The 17842-nt window shown below is 46.2% G+C and overlaps 1 protein-coding gene across 1 annotated transcript; it reads left to right on the forward strand.

The window, feature by feature from the left end:
* Positions 1–326: 326 nt before the first annotated feature.
* Positions 327–15817, forward strand: LOC103733952 (calcium-binding mitochondrial carrier protein SCaMC-1-like; the record flags this gene model as incomplete). Its single annotated transcript, XM_029563432.1, has 4 exons — positions 327–473; positions 6727–6834; positions 8528–8755; positions 14917–15817. Coding segments are annotated over 4 exons (711 nt in total), but the record flags the coding sequence as incomplete, so codon positions are not given.
* Positions 15818–17842: the final 2025 nt, after the last annotated feature.

Consider the following 17842-nt stretch of genomic DNA (forward strand, 5'->3'; position numbering starts at 1 on the left):
GCTCATGCTCTCTTGGGAATATTATTTATAATAATTTCACTTTTCTTTCTGCTCCCTCCCTCCTCCTTCCCTTTCTTTTTCCTTTTCTTTCCCTCCCTCCCTCCCTCCCTCCTTCCCTCCCTATATAGGGGATACCAGTTATTCCTAGTTTTAGATACAGAAATAATCTCTCCCATCATTATGTAATTTCTCAAACTTTCCATATTATATTTTCAAATATATCTTTTGGGAGTTATAAACAATATTGGAAAGAGACTAGAGAGTTGGTTTAGAAATAGATCAATAATATGCAGCAGTATCTTATAACATTTTGCTTTTATTTTTAGGTTCATGGTTCCAAATCCATGAATATATTTGGAGGCTTTCGGCAGATGGTAAAAGAGGGAGGAATCCGTTCTCTTTGGAGAGGAAATGGCACAAATGTCATTAAAATTGCTCCTGAGACAGCTGTTAAGTTCTGGGCCTATGAACAGGTAATTGTTACCATCTGTGGAAGTTATTAGCAAAGAGGAGTTAGTAAACTGAATCAATGAAGATTAGCACACAGTGCTCTGGGATTCTTTCCTACACACTCCATGAGGAGTTTCTTAGGGGAGATTAGAACCGAACTTGTGATTCCTCACAACTAAATTCTGGGAGTTTGAATTTCATAATAATATTTATAAAGAGACATTTCTCCCTCTCTTTTCTAAGTGGCTCTTAAAGATATGATTATAACTTATTCATTTTGAATCCCTGGAAATAAAACTATGGGGATGAATTCCTTTGTGTGAATGGAATTGAATTTAATGGGGAAAGTTCCAGAAGGGAGGGTCTGGCTTCCCCCTGCACTCAGGCATCCAGAAGTCCCCAGAACTTGTGAAGTAGATCCAGCCTTCCCATGCACTCCAGCACCCAGACCTCCCCAGAACTTGTGAAGTGCTGTTTGTTGTATGAGTGGGAAGGGAAATGAAGGCCTTTGCTTCTCATCAGCTTCCCTGTTGACTTCATTGAGTGGACTGAAACAGCAGTCAGTTTTAGAGGTTGGTTTCTCCTGCAGTTATTAATGGAACCATAGGCGATAATCTGCAAGGTTATTTTTTTTCTGTCATTGACTCTGTCGTTTATCATGGCCTATATGGGCCCTGAAATTTAACTCTATCCAGAGTTTTTGTTTCATCTTAGGTTATTCTGGAAAGAATCAGAACACTTGAAAGTACCAAGTCCAGTGGTGTCCATTCCTCAACTTAGGAAATAGAGAAGCAAAGAAAAAGAGTGATAGACCATCACACCTCAGGACTTTCATTGGAACCCATTTTGGTGCAAAAATATTTTCCTGATGTGAATATTTGAGCATTGAGATTATGACTAATTTTATGATAGGAAAGCCAGAGCCTAAGATAAATATTAAAAAACAATGTCATTATTTCAATATAAGGAAGTTTGGTGTAATTGAAAGTCCATGTCTGTTGTACGCAGCTGTGCACATTACACTTTATGCCGTTTGTCTGATTCTTGCACTGGCTATCCAACAGGCCTGTCTGCTTACCTCCAACCAGGCCTCCCTCCTCACTCACTGTTTTTTGATCTCTAGATGCTGACTTTTCTTTTCAGAGGAAGCTCTTTATAGTGTAGTATAGTGGCATTATAGTCTCTGGGGCATATGATTTCACTCAGTTTTCTCCCCTCTGCAGAAGGTCCATTCATCCACTAGTGCTTTCTGGACACCATCCTCATGTGAGAAGCATTTCCTGAGCCTCCCAACCTAAACCAGAGCCTCCCCTGCCAAGCCCCATTAGAGTGCTGACTCCCAGAATAGCTGTTTGCCATTGGATAATGAATAGAGTGCTCGTTGTCCCCCCAGTGAGCAGCTCTGTATTACTTCAGGGTAGATATTATGCCACATATATTCTCAGAGTTCTCAGAGGGCCTAGACACCTTGCTTCTGGATTCAGATAAGTTTTGGTCATTGAATTGCTAGAAGGTGAGAAAACTAAGCAAAGGATGTTTTCCCTTTGAGATGTAGATTTCTTACACACACCGTTAAGGCTGGGTATTGCTTGGGTTGCCCTTATCCGTTATCACAGCAGAGCTGTTGTGTTGTTGATGGAGTAGCAGTGTTCAGTGTTCTTATGATCTCAGCATCTATCTCTGTACTAACTGCCCTCCATTCTGATATTTTTCTCCTTCTCTCTGTACCTATACATTTGTCCTGTGTGCTGTATATCTCTGTGCCCCTCCCCCCGTCTCTCTGTGTCTCTCTGTATCTCTCTCCAAGGGCACCTCAACTCAACATGTCCAAAACATCAGTCATCCTTCCTCTGCTAGACCTTTCTATTCCAGCACACACACACACACGCACACACACACACACACACACACACACACACGTTCCTCCTTGTATGTCATAGTGGTGAACTGTCCTTTAATGCTTTATTCAGGAGTTAATTCCCCCAGGAAACCTGCATCTCTAGAGTTTCTTCCTTTCGTTCTTTTCCACACTGAATTCAGTGTGAACTTCAGTATTTAGTCAGTGTCTTTTGTGAGACTGTGGGCTTCCTTAGGCTGCAGCTGTTTGTTTTCAGGTTCGTATTCCCAACACCTTGCCAAATGCCAGGAAGTCCCTACTGAATGAGTGAAAAGAACTCCCAGGGCTTGAATGGGGGCTCAAGCCTATCAGAACCCATCTCCAGCCACTAAGATGGGCATTTCAAGTAGCATACGGACAGAAATGTGGATACAAGAAAGTGTCCTTTACTGAGGCAGAAGGCCGTTCCCTGAGCCTCCATTGGAGTTTCTAGAAGGACAATGACAAAGGCAGACTGGACAGACAGGCAGGAGTTGAAAGTAACAGGAATCTAGATTTCCTCCTGAATATGGTAGGGGAGTGTTGAGGTATCTTGTACAGAGAAGTAAAATGTGTAATTTATATTTAAGGAAGACCATATGGCAAAAAAAGATGTGGAAGTATTGGCGGAGGGTGAGGCTGGACTAGACCCAGGGAGATGAGCTCAGAATAGGTGATAGCTGTAGGGACTGGAGAAGCAAGGAATGAATTGAGAAATAATTTGGAAATAGAATCAGCAGAACTCACTGACTGTTTGGGCAGGGAGGTCAGAAAGAGATGAACCAAGGATGACGGTGATGACCCAATTGAGCAGCTTTACACAGAGACTGCAGTGTCAGGTTCCATGTTGGATGAGTTGAGTATGATTTTGAGTCTCAGTTGAGTATCTGTGGGGATGTAAAGCAAAAGCCAAAGGGACAGGAGGATGTTCAGAGAGAGAGAGAGAGAGAAAGAGAGAGAGAGGAAGAGGAAGAAGAAGAGGAGGAGGTGGCAGACAGAGGAAGAGAGAGAGACTCTAGGAAAGAGAAGGGTTTCACGAAGGGTCACATGCTGATGGTGACAAATACAGCCTGTCTTTTAAGATTTGCCAATTCAAAGATAAGTAAACTACTATAAATGCTGTAGTGAAATGAAGAGATCATGAACCGTACCAAAACAAGCTAAAAGTGATTCACATGTGAAGACACTGAAGAACTGAACCACTTTGACATCGTTCTCTGGGATTATGATGGTGAAAGGAAGAGGGGGAAGGTGATGGGTTCGAGATGGAGAGAGCTTTGATTCAGTGCTACTGTTGCTGAAGGAAGCATGGCAGGACAAGGGAACAGGTAACCTGCAGGTGGAGAGGCTAATAGATGCAGCAGGTGTTCAGAGGAAGTGAGGGTGGGGTGGAGGGGTGGGAAGGGGCTGAAGGAGAAATAAATTCTATCTAGAGACCATTAGAAGCTCCCTTTGGCTTACAAGAATACTCTTTACCAACTTCGGGAGAAAGAGGGCATAAACAGCCGTGGGGAGGTTTTTGTAGTGTAGGCAGGAATAGCAAGGTGTTCTTACTTACTGGTCTTTATTTATCCCTGAGTTTTTAAGAGTGGTGGCCTTTCCTAAGAGGGAGGGACGGAGTGGTGTTAAGGAAGAAGGATGCATTCCAGTGAAGAGAGGGTTCTCACGAATGTTGGGAGGGAGAAGGGACATGGACAGAAAGACTCTGAGGGAGGCTTTGAAAGTCCGGGAAGGTCTCCTTTAGGAAAGTCAGATTCTGTAGCCTTGGTCAGCTATTTAAAGTCTGGCTGATACCTCATCTCTAACACGCGTACTAAGTTTGTTGTCCTTATGTCAGGTGCCTGGTGCAGTGTCAGACTCTTCACAGGTTGTCTGTTCTCAACTCTGCTTTCTGTGGAGAGCAGGTTTGGAGCCCCAGGAGCTCCAAACATGAATTTATTTATTTTTCACTAATTGATAAATGTTTACTGTTTTTAAGAGATGCTGTGAATGTGTGCAGGGGCTACAAGAAGTGAATAATGTTTTCATCGTTCCTTTTTTTAAGTCTTTTTTGAGACAGGGTCTCCCTGTAGCCCCGGCTGTCCTGGAACTCACTATGTAGACCGAGCTGGCCTCAAACTCACAGAGATCTGCCTGCTTCTCCCTCCCAAGTGCTGGGATCAAAGGCATGTACCACCATAACCGGCTACATATTTCATTTTATATTCATGAAAAATAAGTTTGTTCATACATTCATCCCTCCCTCCCTCTCTTCCTCCCTCCTTCCCCCGTCCCCTCCCTTCCTTCTTGACAGTACCTCATTACGTAGCTTAGTCTGGCCTTGAACTTGTGATTCTCTGTCTCTGCCTCTCAAGCGCTGTGTGTTGTGCTTCACCATTGTTGGCATTGCATGAAGGTTTTAAACAAACTCCCTTTAATAATTATGGCAACCTGACAGGACAATTACTAGGACCCTTGCAGAGGGGCAACTGTATGTTATGTAGCATTCTGGCTTTTCAGGAAACAGAATCTTTGGAAGTGCCTTTTATGGAAGAATATCTATTACTTGAGGAACTTCATGAAATACTAACATATTTGATTTTTATCATGAACAGGGAAATACACTTTTGCTAGGATGAGCCATCCTGTGTTGTTGTAGTCATTGGGCAATTCGGATCCCAAGGGACAGCAACTGGCTGGCTTAGGAATGAGGGTCACTGAAGGGGCAGGGCATGTGGCTCCAAGGGAAGGATCCTTCAAGAAGCCCAGCAGCTAGACCCCTGCCCCCCTGCCCTCTCCTCTCCACATGTGTCTCTGCTCTTACTGGCTTCTTTGCTGCCATTGACTGACTACCTCTCTGGAGTCATAGCACACTCTTGAGAGAAGGGATCTTGTTTGCCTGGCCACAGTCTTTGTTCAGGCCAGAGTGTTTTTGTTCATTTTTTTCACAGTGTAAGAGCACAATATATTAGTAGTAATAATAATAACTAGTGAACATTTGCTGTGTGCCTAGCACAGTGATAAATTGTACTGTGCATATTATTTGATTTGATCCTATCAACAGCCATGTGACATAGGCAGTGCTGTCCTAGACCAGGGATGGTGCAACTTGAATATGATCATGAGCTTGCTCAGAGCCATGCGGCTGGGTGGTTCCACCCTGGGTCTACCTGGTTAGTTTTGGGCCTTCATTTGGGTCTTAGTTGTACTTTAGTCTAATCAGTTCTGTTGGTTGCTTTATACTGGTGACCACCCAGAGAGATATTGGGGTGGGCACATTAGTATAATTTACTGTATGTCTATGAAAAGTATTTTCTAAGTTGTTTTGCTAATATTTGTTTGTCATATAGTTACATGTATTTGTGAAAGGAAATTCATTTTTAAAAAAGAAAATATGGGAAGATACTTAAATTATGAAAACTATAGATTCCACTTTTTTCCTGTGCATTAGGGAAAAATAGTATTGTGTTTTGGCAAAGGGACAGCTTGGTCCAGCCTGTGGAATGTCTATGTTCTGTAGAAATCTGGACTCGTTCTCTTTTTCTTTTTGGTGCTGGGATTGGAGTTCAAGACGTTACATGTGTTAGGCACATGCTTTACCACAGAGCTATATTCCTAGCCTGGTGGAAATCTAATTTGAAAACCAGCACATAGGAAACAAAGTCAATAGCATTTACGCCCTGCTTTTATGCTAAGGTTGTTAATGTAGGGGATGTATTCTGAGGCGACTTATTATACTATAAATGAATTGATTTTTAGGATCTGATTTGTATTTTGTCATGACCTTTTTTAAAAAAATATTTATTATTTTTATTTTATGTGTATGAGAGAGAATATTGCCTGCATGTGTGTAAATATACCTGTGTCATGCAATGCCTGTAGAGTTCAGAAGAGGGCATCAGATTCTCCTGAAACTGGACCTACAGATGGTTGTCAGCCTCCATGTGGGTGCTGGGAATCAAATCCTGGTGCTCTGCAAGAGCAGCCAGTGCTCTTAATTGCTGAGCCATCTCTCCACCCATTTTGTCATTATTTTAGTTACCTTGGGCAGCCATATTAAATACCACCAACTGTGTAGTTAAAAAAAACTATGTGTTAAAAACAAGTAAAGTTTATTTCTCACAGTTCCAGAAGTAGAAGAATATTAGATGAAGGGGCTGTCAATTGGGTCTCTAGTAAGGACTCTCTTCCTGGCTTCTCACTCTGTTGTCAGATGGCCTCAGTGTGTGATTCAGTGGAGGGTAAGCCCTCGAATGTCTCCTCTCATAAGGATGTTGGTTCTCTCCTGAGGGCTCCATCCTTACAACCTATCTAACCATAATTACTCAAAGGCCCCATCTCCTAAATCAACACGGTTAAGATTCAATGTATTTGGGAGTCTTAGCAGCTGTTAATGTGCATTTCAAAATTTATTTATACAGTACAAGAAGTTGCTTACTGAGGAAGGACAAAAAATAGGAACCTTTGAGAGATTTATTTCTGGATCCATGGCTGGAGCAACTGCACAGACTTTTATTTATCCCGTGGAGGTAAGTACCATTGTGTGGTCCAACTGTGTGACACGACACAGTGTCTACATTCAACTAGGACACTAGACTCTCCAGAACACTTGTTCTGTCCCACCAGCTCTTCTCAAAAGCTCCTGCAGAGGATGCCTAGAAAAGATTCTTGTTAACTGAAGCATTAATTAGCATTTTAAAGTGAGGGTTGAGGTGACATGAGGTTAACAGCATGGCTTGAAAGCTGGCACCATACATATCAACTTTACTGATGACTCAGTAGAATACAGAAGGGAGAGACTAGAGTGCATGCCCAGGGGGAGACCTGCTATAGACTAGGAGAGAAGACACAGGCAAGGGAGGGTGGATTTAGGGAGAGGAACAGAATAGCTGACAGAAGAACTGGAAATGGGAGGAATGGGAGAGAGGGAAAGATCTCTGGAGCACAGAGGGTGATAAGGCCCCTAAGGTGATCCACCCGAGGTTCTCAGCTGGACTTCTCTTCTCACCTCCAGAGGGCATGTAGCAATGTCTGAAGGCATCTTCAGTCTTCACTGGATGCACACACTGGCACCACTTGGCAGGTGCCAGGAATGCTGACCCTACCACAAAGAATTACCCACCCCAAATGGCAAGGGTGCTGAGGCTGAGAACGAACGCTGCTCCAAACCATGGAGACGATTATAAACTGGAGGTCCCCAAGGCAAGCCAGATAGGGCTAGATGCACTTAGTTTGGTCCCTTGAGGGGTTTTTCTCTGTATGTGTGTTTGATGTGTGTATGGTGTGGTATATGTGTGTGGTATAGTGTGTGTATGTGCATTTGGTGTGTGATCAGGCCCCAGGGGACAGTCTAAGTTGTCATTTCTCAAGATGCATTGCGCACTGTTTTTTAAAAATATATTTTAGTCATTATTTTTATGTGTATCTGTGTATGACCTGCATGCAGGTAAGTGTACCTGTGTCATGCAGTGCTGGCAGAAAACAGAAAAGGCTGTCAAATCCACTGGGACTGGAGTTACAGACAGTTGTTAGCTGCCATGTGGGTGCTGGGATTCGAACAATCAGTGTTCTTAACTGCCGAGCCATCTCTCCAGCCCCGCACCCTGTTTTTTGAGACAGAGTCTCTCAGTGGCCTGGAGCGCATCTTCCGTAGGCTAGGTTGACGGACCAGCAAGCCCCAGAGATCTGCCTGTCTCTGTCTCCCTAGTGCTGGGATTACAAGCACCCACCACCATGCCTAGCATTTTGTGTGTGTTTTGGGGCTTGAACTCAGGTCGTCATGCTTGTGTTGCAAGCACTTTATAGACAGAGTCACGAGTCCCTAGAGATTGCTTATATTCCCTCGCACACCCCTCAGCAAAGGCTCCTCATTCAGTACCCACTTTTATGTGGGTTCTGGGGATCAAGCTCAGTTCCTCATGCTTCTGCTGCAGACACTTTATAGACTGAGCTACTCCCCAGCCCCTGGAGATTGCTTATATTGCCCCAAACATTCCTCAAAATAGGATCCTAATTCAGCACTCATTTTTTTCTTTCCTATCCTTCATTTCAATGAATACCCTCACATTCCTACCTCCCTTCTTCCCCTATCCTATGCTCCAAGCTGGAGACCCTGGCATCATCCTTTACAGCACCATTTCCCTTACCACCCTTATCAATGGATTTTATTATGATACCAGTAGATTATCTTGTTGATATTGTGTTATATTCCTTTGTATCTAGGTTTTGAAAACCAGACTGGCTGTAGCCAAAACTGGACAATATTCTGGAATATATGGCTGTGCCAAGAAGATTTTGAAACATGAAGGGTTTGGGGCTTTTTACAAAGGCTATGTTCCCAACTTGTTAGGGATCATACCGTATGCAGGCATCGATCTTGCTGTGTATGAGGTGAGTTTAGAGCAATGCTTGAATAGCAAATGTAAATACAGGGCTTATATTCATCGAATTTGACTTTATATTCAGAGCGGGTAAATATAGGAAAACAGTCTGTGACCAGACTCTATGAATGTGCTCTTTGGTCTTTTGGGGACTTGATTATGAGACCACATGTGTACAGAGTCATTTTTGTTTTATATTTCCTCATGTATTACTCTTCTTAGAGCGTGGACTCAAATTCAGCCTAGACGATGGCATGGGTGGTTTTTTGGAGAGGAGAAAGGGGGAGAAAAAATAAGCAGAACTCTTTTTGAATTATTAAATCCTGGCAGTGATAAAGTCAAGCCGGTGTAACTCAGATTTATCCCATGTAATGTAAACAGTTTCTGGGGGAGGTGAAGTGGCTGTGTCTGTCTGCAAAGGACTCACAATGCGAGCATGAAGGCTTCAGTTCAGTCTTTTCAGACAACTCACAATACAAACTTTGGATCGCCCCTGCCACATAGATTACTTAATAGCTTAGGAATCTGACAAACATTTGCTGAGCACACACTGTACAAACCACTGGATTAGATACTTCACCTGGGAATTGAAAGCAGGACTCAGGACCAGCCTTTAGGGACCCGAAGGACTCAGGACCAGCCTTTAGGGACTCGAAGGACTCAGGACCAGCCTTTAGGGACCCGAAGGACTCAGGACCAGCCTTTAGGGACCCGAAGGACTCAGGACCAGCCTTTAGGGACTCGAAGGACTCAGGACCAGCCTTTAGGGACCCGAAGGACTCAGGACCAGCCTTTAGGGACCCGAAGGACTCAGGACCAGCCTTTAGGGACTCGAAGGACTCAGGACCAGCCTTTAGGGACCCGAAGGACTCAGGACCAGCCTTTAGGGACCCGAAGGACTCAGGACCAGCCTTTAGGGACTCGAAGGACTCAGGACCAGCCTTTAGGGACCCGAAGGACTCAGGACCAGCCTTTAGGGACCCGAAGGACTCAGGACCAGCCTTCAGGGACCCGAAGGACTCAGGACCAGCCTTCAGGGACCCGAAGGACTCAGGACCAGCCTTCAGGGACCCGAAGGACTCAGGACCAGCCTTCAGGGACCCGAAGGACTCAGGACCAGCCTTCAGGGACCCGAAGGACTCAGGACCAGCCTTCAGGGACCCGAAGGACTCAGGACCAGCCTTCAGGGACCCGAAGGACTCAGGACCAGCCTTCAGGGACCCGAAGGACTCAGGACCAGCCTTCAGGGACCCGAAGGACTCAGGACCAGCCTTCAGGGACCCGAAGGACTCAGGACCAGCCTTCAGGGACCCGAAGGACTCAGGACCAGCCTTCAGGGACCCGAAGGACTCAGGACCAGCCTTCAGGGACCCGAAGGACTCAGGACCAGCCTTCAGGGACCCGAAGGACTCAGGACCAGCCTTCAGGGACCCGAAGGACTCAGGACCAGCCTTCAGGGACCCGAAGGACTCAGGACCAGCCTTCAGGGACCCGAAGGACTCAGGACCAGCCTTCAGGGACCCGAAGGACTCAGGACCAGCCTTCAGGGACCCGAAGGACTCAGGACCAGCCTTCAGGGACCCGAAGGACTCAGGACCAGCCTTCAGGGACCCGAAGGACTCAGGACCAGCCTTCAGGGACCCGAAGGACTCAGGACCAGCCTTCAGGGACCCGAAGGACTCAGGACCAGCCTTCAGGGACCCGAAGGACTCAGGACCAGCCTTCAGGGACCCGAAGGACTCAGGACCAGCCTTCAGGGACCCGAAGGACTCAGGACCAGCCTTCAGGGACCCGAAGGACTCAGGACCAGCCTTCAGGGACCCGAAGGACTCAGGACCAGCCTTCAGGGACCCGAAGGACTCAGGACCAGCCTTCAGGGACCCGAAGGACTCAGGACCAGCCTTCAGGGACCCGAAGGACTCAGGACCAGCCTTCAGGGACCCGAAGGACTCAGGACCAGCCTTCAGGGACCCGAAGGACTCAGGACCAGCCTTCAGGGACCCGAAGGACTCAGGACCAGCCTTCAGGGACCCGAAGGACTCAGGACCAGCCTTCAGGGACCCGAAGGACTCAGGACCAGCCTTCAGGGACCCGAAGGACTCAGGACCAGCCTTCAGGGACCCGAAGGACTCAGGACCAGCCTTCAGGGACCCGAAGGACTCAGGACCAGCCTTCAGGGACCCGAAGGACTCAGGACCAGCCTTCAGGGACCCGAAGGACTCAGGACCAGCCTTCAGGGACCCGAAGGACTCAGGACCAGCCTTCAGGGACCCGAAGGACTCAGGACCAGCCTTCAGGGACCCGAAGGACTCAGGACCAGCCTTCAGGGACCCGAAGGACTCAGGACCAGCCTTCAGGGACCCGAAGGACTCAGGACCAGCCTTCAGGGACCCGAAGGACTCAGGACCAGCCTTCAGGGACCCGAAGGACTCAGGACCAGCCTTCAGGGACCCGAAGGACTCAGGACCAGCCTTCAGGGACCCGAAGGACTCAGGACCAGCCTTCAGGGACCCGAAGGACTCAGGACCAGCCTTCAGGGACCCGAAGGACTCAGGACCAGCCTTCAGGGACCCGAAGGACTCAGGACCAGCCTTCAGGGACCCGAAGGACTCAGGACCAGCCTTCAGGGACCCGAAGGACTCAGGACCAGCCTTCAGGGACCCGAAGGACTCAGGACCAGCCTTCAGGGACCCGAAGGACTCAGGACCAGCCTTCAGGGACCCGAAGGACTCAGGACCAGCCTTCAGGGACCCGAAGGACTCAGGACCAGCCTTCAGGGACCCGAAGGACTCAGGACCAGCCTTCAGGGACCCGAAGGACTCAGGACCAGCCTTCAGGGACCCGAAGGACTCAGGACCAGCCTTCAGGGACCCGAAGGACTCAGGACCAGCCTTCAGGGACCCGAAGGACTCAGGACCAGCCTTCAGGGACCCGAAGGACTCAGGACCAGCCTTCAGGGACCCGAAGGACTCAGGACCAGCCTTCAGGGACCCGAAGGACTCAGGACCAGCCTTCAGGGACCCGAAGGACTCAGGACCAGCCTTCAGGGACCCGAAGGACTCAGGACCAGCCTTCAGGGACCCGAAGGACTCAGGACCAGCCTTCAGGGACCCGAAGGACTCAGGACCAGCCTTCAGGGACCCGAAGGACTCAGGACCAGCCTTCAGGGACCCGAAGGACTCAGGACCAGCCTTCAGGGACCCGAAGGACTCAGGACCAGCCTTCAGGGACCCGAAGGACTCAGGACCAGCCTTCAGGGACCCGAAGGACTCAGGACCAGCCTTCAGGGACCCGAAGGACTCAGGACCAGCCTTCAGGGACCCGAAGGACTCAGGACCAGCCTTCAGGGACCCGAAGGACTCAGGACCAGCCTTCAGGGACCCGAAGGACTCAGGACCAGCCTTCAGGGACCCGAAGGACTCAGGACCAGCCTTCAGGGACCCGAAGGACTCAGGACCAGCCTTCAGGGACCCGAAGGACTCAGGACCAGCCTTCAGGGACCCGAAGGACTCAGGACCAGCCTTCAGGGACCCGAAGGCAGATCTTTACCCCATGTCTCTTTTCGTGTTTTTTTTTTTTTCTGTGAATGGGAATAAAACGAGTTAGCAGCAATGTTTTCAAAGACCTTGGCATTTGCTAAACTCTCAAGGGAAATGGTGGTAGGTTGTTAGTGAGTGCTGCTCCCACCCTACCACTCTGCACTGTGCTCTCCTTTCTGTGATACTCCTCCGCTCGCACCTGTCAGATCATTTACTATTCTCTTGCTGTTTTCTGGTGTTTATTGCTACTTGGTCCTTTTTTTCTCCCAGGTTAATCTCATCTGCTGTCATTTCTTTCAATGATGTCTACCATGCATCTGTGACTCCATCCCAACCTCTCTTCGCATGTGGTCATCCTTCCTTCAGCCAGTCAGTCAACAAGATAGTAGCCCACTCTTTAACATACTACTTCTTGAGCCATCACTGGGCATCAGATGCTGTGCTGGATGCTGGGGTCAGAGAACTCAACGAATCAGATGTGGTTCTTGTTACTTTAGAGTAGAACAGACATAGATTTAGTCAGTACGCAGTAAACACCTCCTGACAAAGGCTCCAGCCTAATTTGAGCTGAAGACTGGGGAGACAGTGTGAGCCATCTGGGCATAGGCCTCTAGAGAGGTGTGTTTGAGGAGACAATCAGAGGCTGCAGAGAAAGGTGCAGTGTAGCAGAATAAATGTCTCACGTGCACTCATTTAACAATCCTAACCACGTTGCGAACATGATACTAATGTTATCCACATCTGGCAAATGGTAACAGGGGTAAAAATAAGTAAGAACTTCCTTTGGGAAGAGTGAAGCTGGGGTTCAGAACCACACAGCCATTTAAAGATTTGTTTTTATTTTTAATTATGTATACATGTGTGGAGGTATGATGATTGCAGGTGTCCACAGAAACCAGAAGCATCGGGTCACCTAGGAGCTGGGGTTACAGGTGGTTGTAAGCCACCCAGCATGGTTGCTGCGAATTGAACTCAGGTCCTCTGGAAGAACAGTATGTGCTCTTAACTGCTGAGCCATCTCTCCAGTCCCACACAGTGATTCGAACTGTTGCCCAATCAGCCCCTGCCTCCTGTTAGCTCCAGTCTAGACTTTTGTATGGCTGCCAGGTTTGTCACTTCTGGTAAAGGCTCTGTCTTTTTATATCTATTCAGACATTGTGGTAACTCTTCAGTTAACCCTGGAGTAAATTCCAAAGTTCTCAGCGGGAATTCCAAAGCCCTTAGGAATCTGATGGTGCTTCATTTTTGGCTCCAGCCCCGTTTCCCCACCTGCATTATACGATCTCATGACTTTTCCTGTGGAGAATTGAACAAACCAACATCTGTCTATTCAGCTCAGATAGGACAACAGTAGTCCAGAGAAATGATTCCGCTCCTGTCTCTCCTAGTGGACCAATGAGTTTACTGGGATTACTTATGGGAGCATAGAAGAGGGGGTCCTTACAGGAGCGCGAGTGACCCAGAGGCAGCTGCACCACTGAAGAGCCCACCCCAGCATGGGCGATGACTCTCGGAAGCACAATCCCTGGATCTCCTGCCTAACCTGCAGGCAGGTTGGTGTGTTGGGGAGTCTTCTTTCTCGGCTTATGTAACATTTTGGAGGGGCCTTATGAATCTTCTAAGTTTCAGGAACTTCCTGAACCTTGTTCATTTTATTTCCTGAGGTTTTGGAGTCTCTTTCCTCCTTCCAGGAGAGGCTATTTCAACTCAGAGGAAATAACTACACAACAAACCTCCAGCCTCTTGTACTCTGTGGGAAACAATGACAGCTAAAGGTCACCATGGTTTCCCGCCCATGCTGTTCCTGCCCTTGTCTTTTGCTGGACCAGTAATGCAGGGTTTCTTCCTCTGCCTGCCTCCACCCCATCTGCTGAGATAATTTTCAAGGCCCAGGTGTATATTCTTTCTAAATGTCCCTAAGTCACCTCTTCCCATATTCTCCAAAATTAATTCGTTTTCCTCAGTGCTTGGGGAGGATGCTACCACAGAGTGATGTGATAGAAAGTGTTTGACTGTGGCATCAGCAGACCACAGCTGTTTGGGAGTAGTAGTTGGCTACTACTGCTAACTAAGGATTTTAGGACAAGCTTCTCCATCTTCCCAAGCTTCTAATTCCTCATTTACAAATGGGTATATTTACCCTGAAGGGCTAGTATGGAAAGTAATTAACCCAGTATCTAGCACATAGCAATTAACAAAGAGCTGTTGTGATAGCTGTTGTTGTAGCTAGGAAACTCACTGTTAGGTGCTATAGAAAAAGGATTTTTATTTTGGAATATTGATTTTTAAAAATTATTTCAGCAAGGCATGGTGGCACACACCTTTAATCCCAGCACTCGGGAGGCAGAGGCAGGCAGATCGTTGTGAATTCAAGACCAGCCTGGTCTACATGGTGAGTTGAGGTCAGCTGGGACTACAGGGAGACCCTGTCTCAAAAAGACAAAAAAAATTATTTCATTATGCCAGGCATGGCGGCATATGCCTTTAATCCTAGCCTTCAGGAGGGAGAAGCAGGTGGATTTCTGTGAGATCAAGGCCAGCCTGGTCCACATAATGACTTCCACACAGGCTGGGGCTATGGAAACCCTGTCAAAACAACAACAACAAACAACAATTATTTCATTGTGTTTTAGATAACAGTCTGAATCCTCATTGTCTGTTGTAATAATAATGGAACATTATAGCACCCTAGATCGACCTGGCTTCCTCATTTTCCTTTATTCTTTCTTTTTTAGCCATGGTAGAAGGAACTCCACAGTTGAACATGGTTGGCCTTTTTCGTAGAATAGTTTCCAAAGAAGGAATATCAGGACTTTATAGAGGCATCACCCCAAACTTCATGAAGGTGCTCCCCGCTGTTGGCATCAGCTATGTGGTGTATGAAAATATGAAGCAGACTCTAGGGGTGGCCCAGAAGTGACATGTCGAAGCCTTTCCTTTTGTATGATGACTGAGATTTTCAGTGTTCTCTGCGGCAACTTCTAGAATGACAGGAAGTCTATTGCAAAAGAAGCTGTTTGTTTTCCCACAAAGGCGAAGAGTATATCATGATCACTTCAAACGTTTGGGCTCAGTTTTAGATCTTCAGTACTGTTAAAAATCATAGTTTTCATAAGTTTTGAGGAAGCCACAAAATTCTACTTTATCTTTTTCTAATCATCCCTTCACCAGATCTGTGTCCTTCACCATAAATCTGAAAATGTACTTGCATGAGCTGAATTCATTTTGTGTGGTAGAATTTATAAACCACTAGCCTTTATTTTTATTGACTAAGCTTCTGTCAATTCCTTTATACCTAAATTTCTATTTTAAAAACCAAAATGATCAGAAAGCTTTGAAACTTAAATTGTTTTATATATATTGAATGTTTTTATACACTTCTTAACATCCCCTTACAGGATCATTAATAGAAAAATTTTTTGAACCAAAGAGAAATTATGGACTTGTGTTTATGACTCATATTCTACCTTCATACTTGTATTACTGATGCCTGATACTGTCTCAGTAATTTTATACTATGTGAAAAGCAAGGGACTTTACTTTGTCTTCAGAGTTATTTATACTTTTGAGTAATACATAAATCATAATATTAAGGTGCACGATTCCTTCTGTTTATTCATAAAAATTGTGGAAACAGGGGTGGAGAGATGACTCAGAGATGACTGTCTGCTCTTGAAGAGGACCTGGGTTTGATTCCCAGCACCCACATGGTGACTGACAACCATCTGTAACTCCAGGTCCAGGTGATCCGACACCCTCTTCTGACCTCCAAGGGCATTATGATGACATGGGTGCACCCATCTACATGCAGGCAATACAGTCATACACATAAAATAGAAATAATAAATAAAATTTTTTAAATTATGGAAATGAATAATTCTCTTAACAGTTTTGGAATTTTAAGCTGGTGAAAACTATGAAAATAGTCATAATTCATTATGAATTTCAGTTGCTCCCTGTTAGGTACATATAAGATATGAATGTGATTTATCTAAGCATCTTGGATCTTTTGCAAACATCACCTTCAATCATTTGGAAAAGCCTCACATTGAAGTTAGCTTATTTCTGACTGCACTGCATAACCATTTCTTATTTTCATTAAAGCTATATATTGTTTTTAAAATGTCTTGCTTCCTAATGGTTTTAGTTTCCTTTTTGTTGCTTAGGGGAGGAAAGGGTTTATTTCAGCATCGGGTTGTAGTTCATCATCGAGGGACATCAGGGCAGGAACTGAAGCAGACACCATGTGGGCTGGGCCCTCCTACATCAAGTGACTATGCAGACCGTTCCCCACAGACATGCTCTCAGGCCAGTCTAATCTGGGAAATCCCTCAGTTGAGACTCCCTTCTCTGGTGACTCTAGACTGTGTCAAGTTGACAGTTGCAGTTAACTAGGACACTAATTTTGAAAAGAATTCAGAAATAATTCAAAAGCTTTGACTGACCAGGGTTTGCACAATGCTTTCCCACCTGGCTCTCCATAGTCTTTCTGAATCCTTTGGCCCTTCTGGAGCAGCCATCGGATCGTGCATTTAGACACAAGATGCTGCTTTATCTGGCGTTCAGATTCCATATGGACCAGTAAGGACTACGGTCAGTGCCTAGAAGAATCCAAAACTGCAGGGTTAGCCTGGCAGATCTTGGTACAGAGGGTTTTTATCTTGAAATTGTGTGAAAGAAAACATGAGTGAGTTTACTAGTAACTGGGGAAAGTTTTATATTACAGATTAAACATAAATATTAAATTTGATTGAAATGCTTTTGGAAATGAAACAAGACCATGGAGAGTCTACGTTCTAGCTCTGGTACCACCCAGACTGGAGAAATAATGCTGTCAGTCCTCTGATACTTTCAATATGTTGTCACTTTGTTTCCTGCCTGTTACTCTCTTGTCCCTGCATCAAGAATAAGCTTCATGCAAATGGGGAGTCTGCTTAATTTGTTTTCCGAGCCTCCCGTCATGTGTCAAAGTGTGGCCTGGGGATGCTTTCCTTGTCCCCAGACGGAGATTTGGTCAGCCCCTTTGTTTTCAAGAAATTTCAGTTTGTGGAGGGGGAGCACCAGCAACTCATCCTCTCTGTCTCTGCCCTGTTGATGGGTGGGGTGGTAGGAACACCTCAGGCCATACTCTCAGGTCCCAGCTGCCTTCCATACAGGCCAGGACAGTTCTACAACTCTTGGGCCAAGCAGGTGTGAATGAAGTTGCCTGTTCACAGCTTGTAGGAGGGATGAGGTGTCTTAGAAACCTACTGAGTCATTGCACCTTAGTCACTTGGCCACGTTACTGTGGCGCCATCTGCTAGGAAAATAGAAGTACTGCAAGCCTGCGGCTGTTCAGGCCTTTATCCCATCAGCATTCATTGGTTCATTACGTGTTTATTAAGCACATACTCTATGCTAGACATCTTTCCTGAGGCCACAGAATTAAGCAAAATATTTAGCACTTCTGGTCATGGAAGTTGTTTACTGGGACACACAGACAGGAAACAAACCAGCGGAATTTGTAACATATTATGTGGTGATATGTGTGTAAGGCAGTGTTGGGGTCTGTGTGGAAGAGGGTTGAGAACAGGACTCACTAGTGTTGGGATGATCACCCAGGAAGGTGCAGTGGCCAC

Source organism: Nannospalax galili, unplaced genomic scaffold (assembly GCF_000622305.1).
Source record: "Nannospalax galili isolate Female #2095 unplaced genomic scaffold, S.galili_v1.0 scaffold8496, whole genome shotgun sequence".
Classification (NCBI taxonomy): Eukaryota; Metazoa; Chordata; class Mammalia; order Rodentia; family Spalacidae; genus Nannospalax; species Nannospalax galili.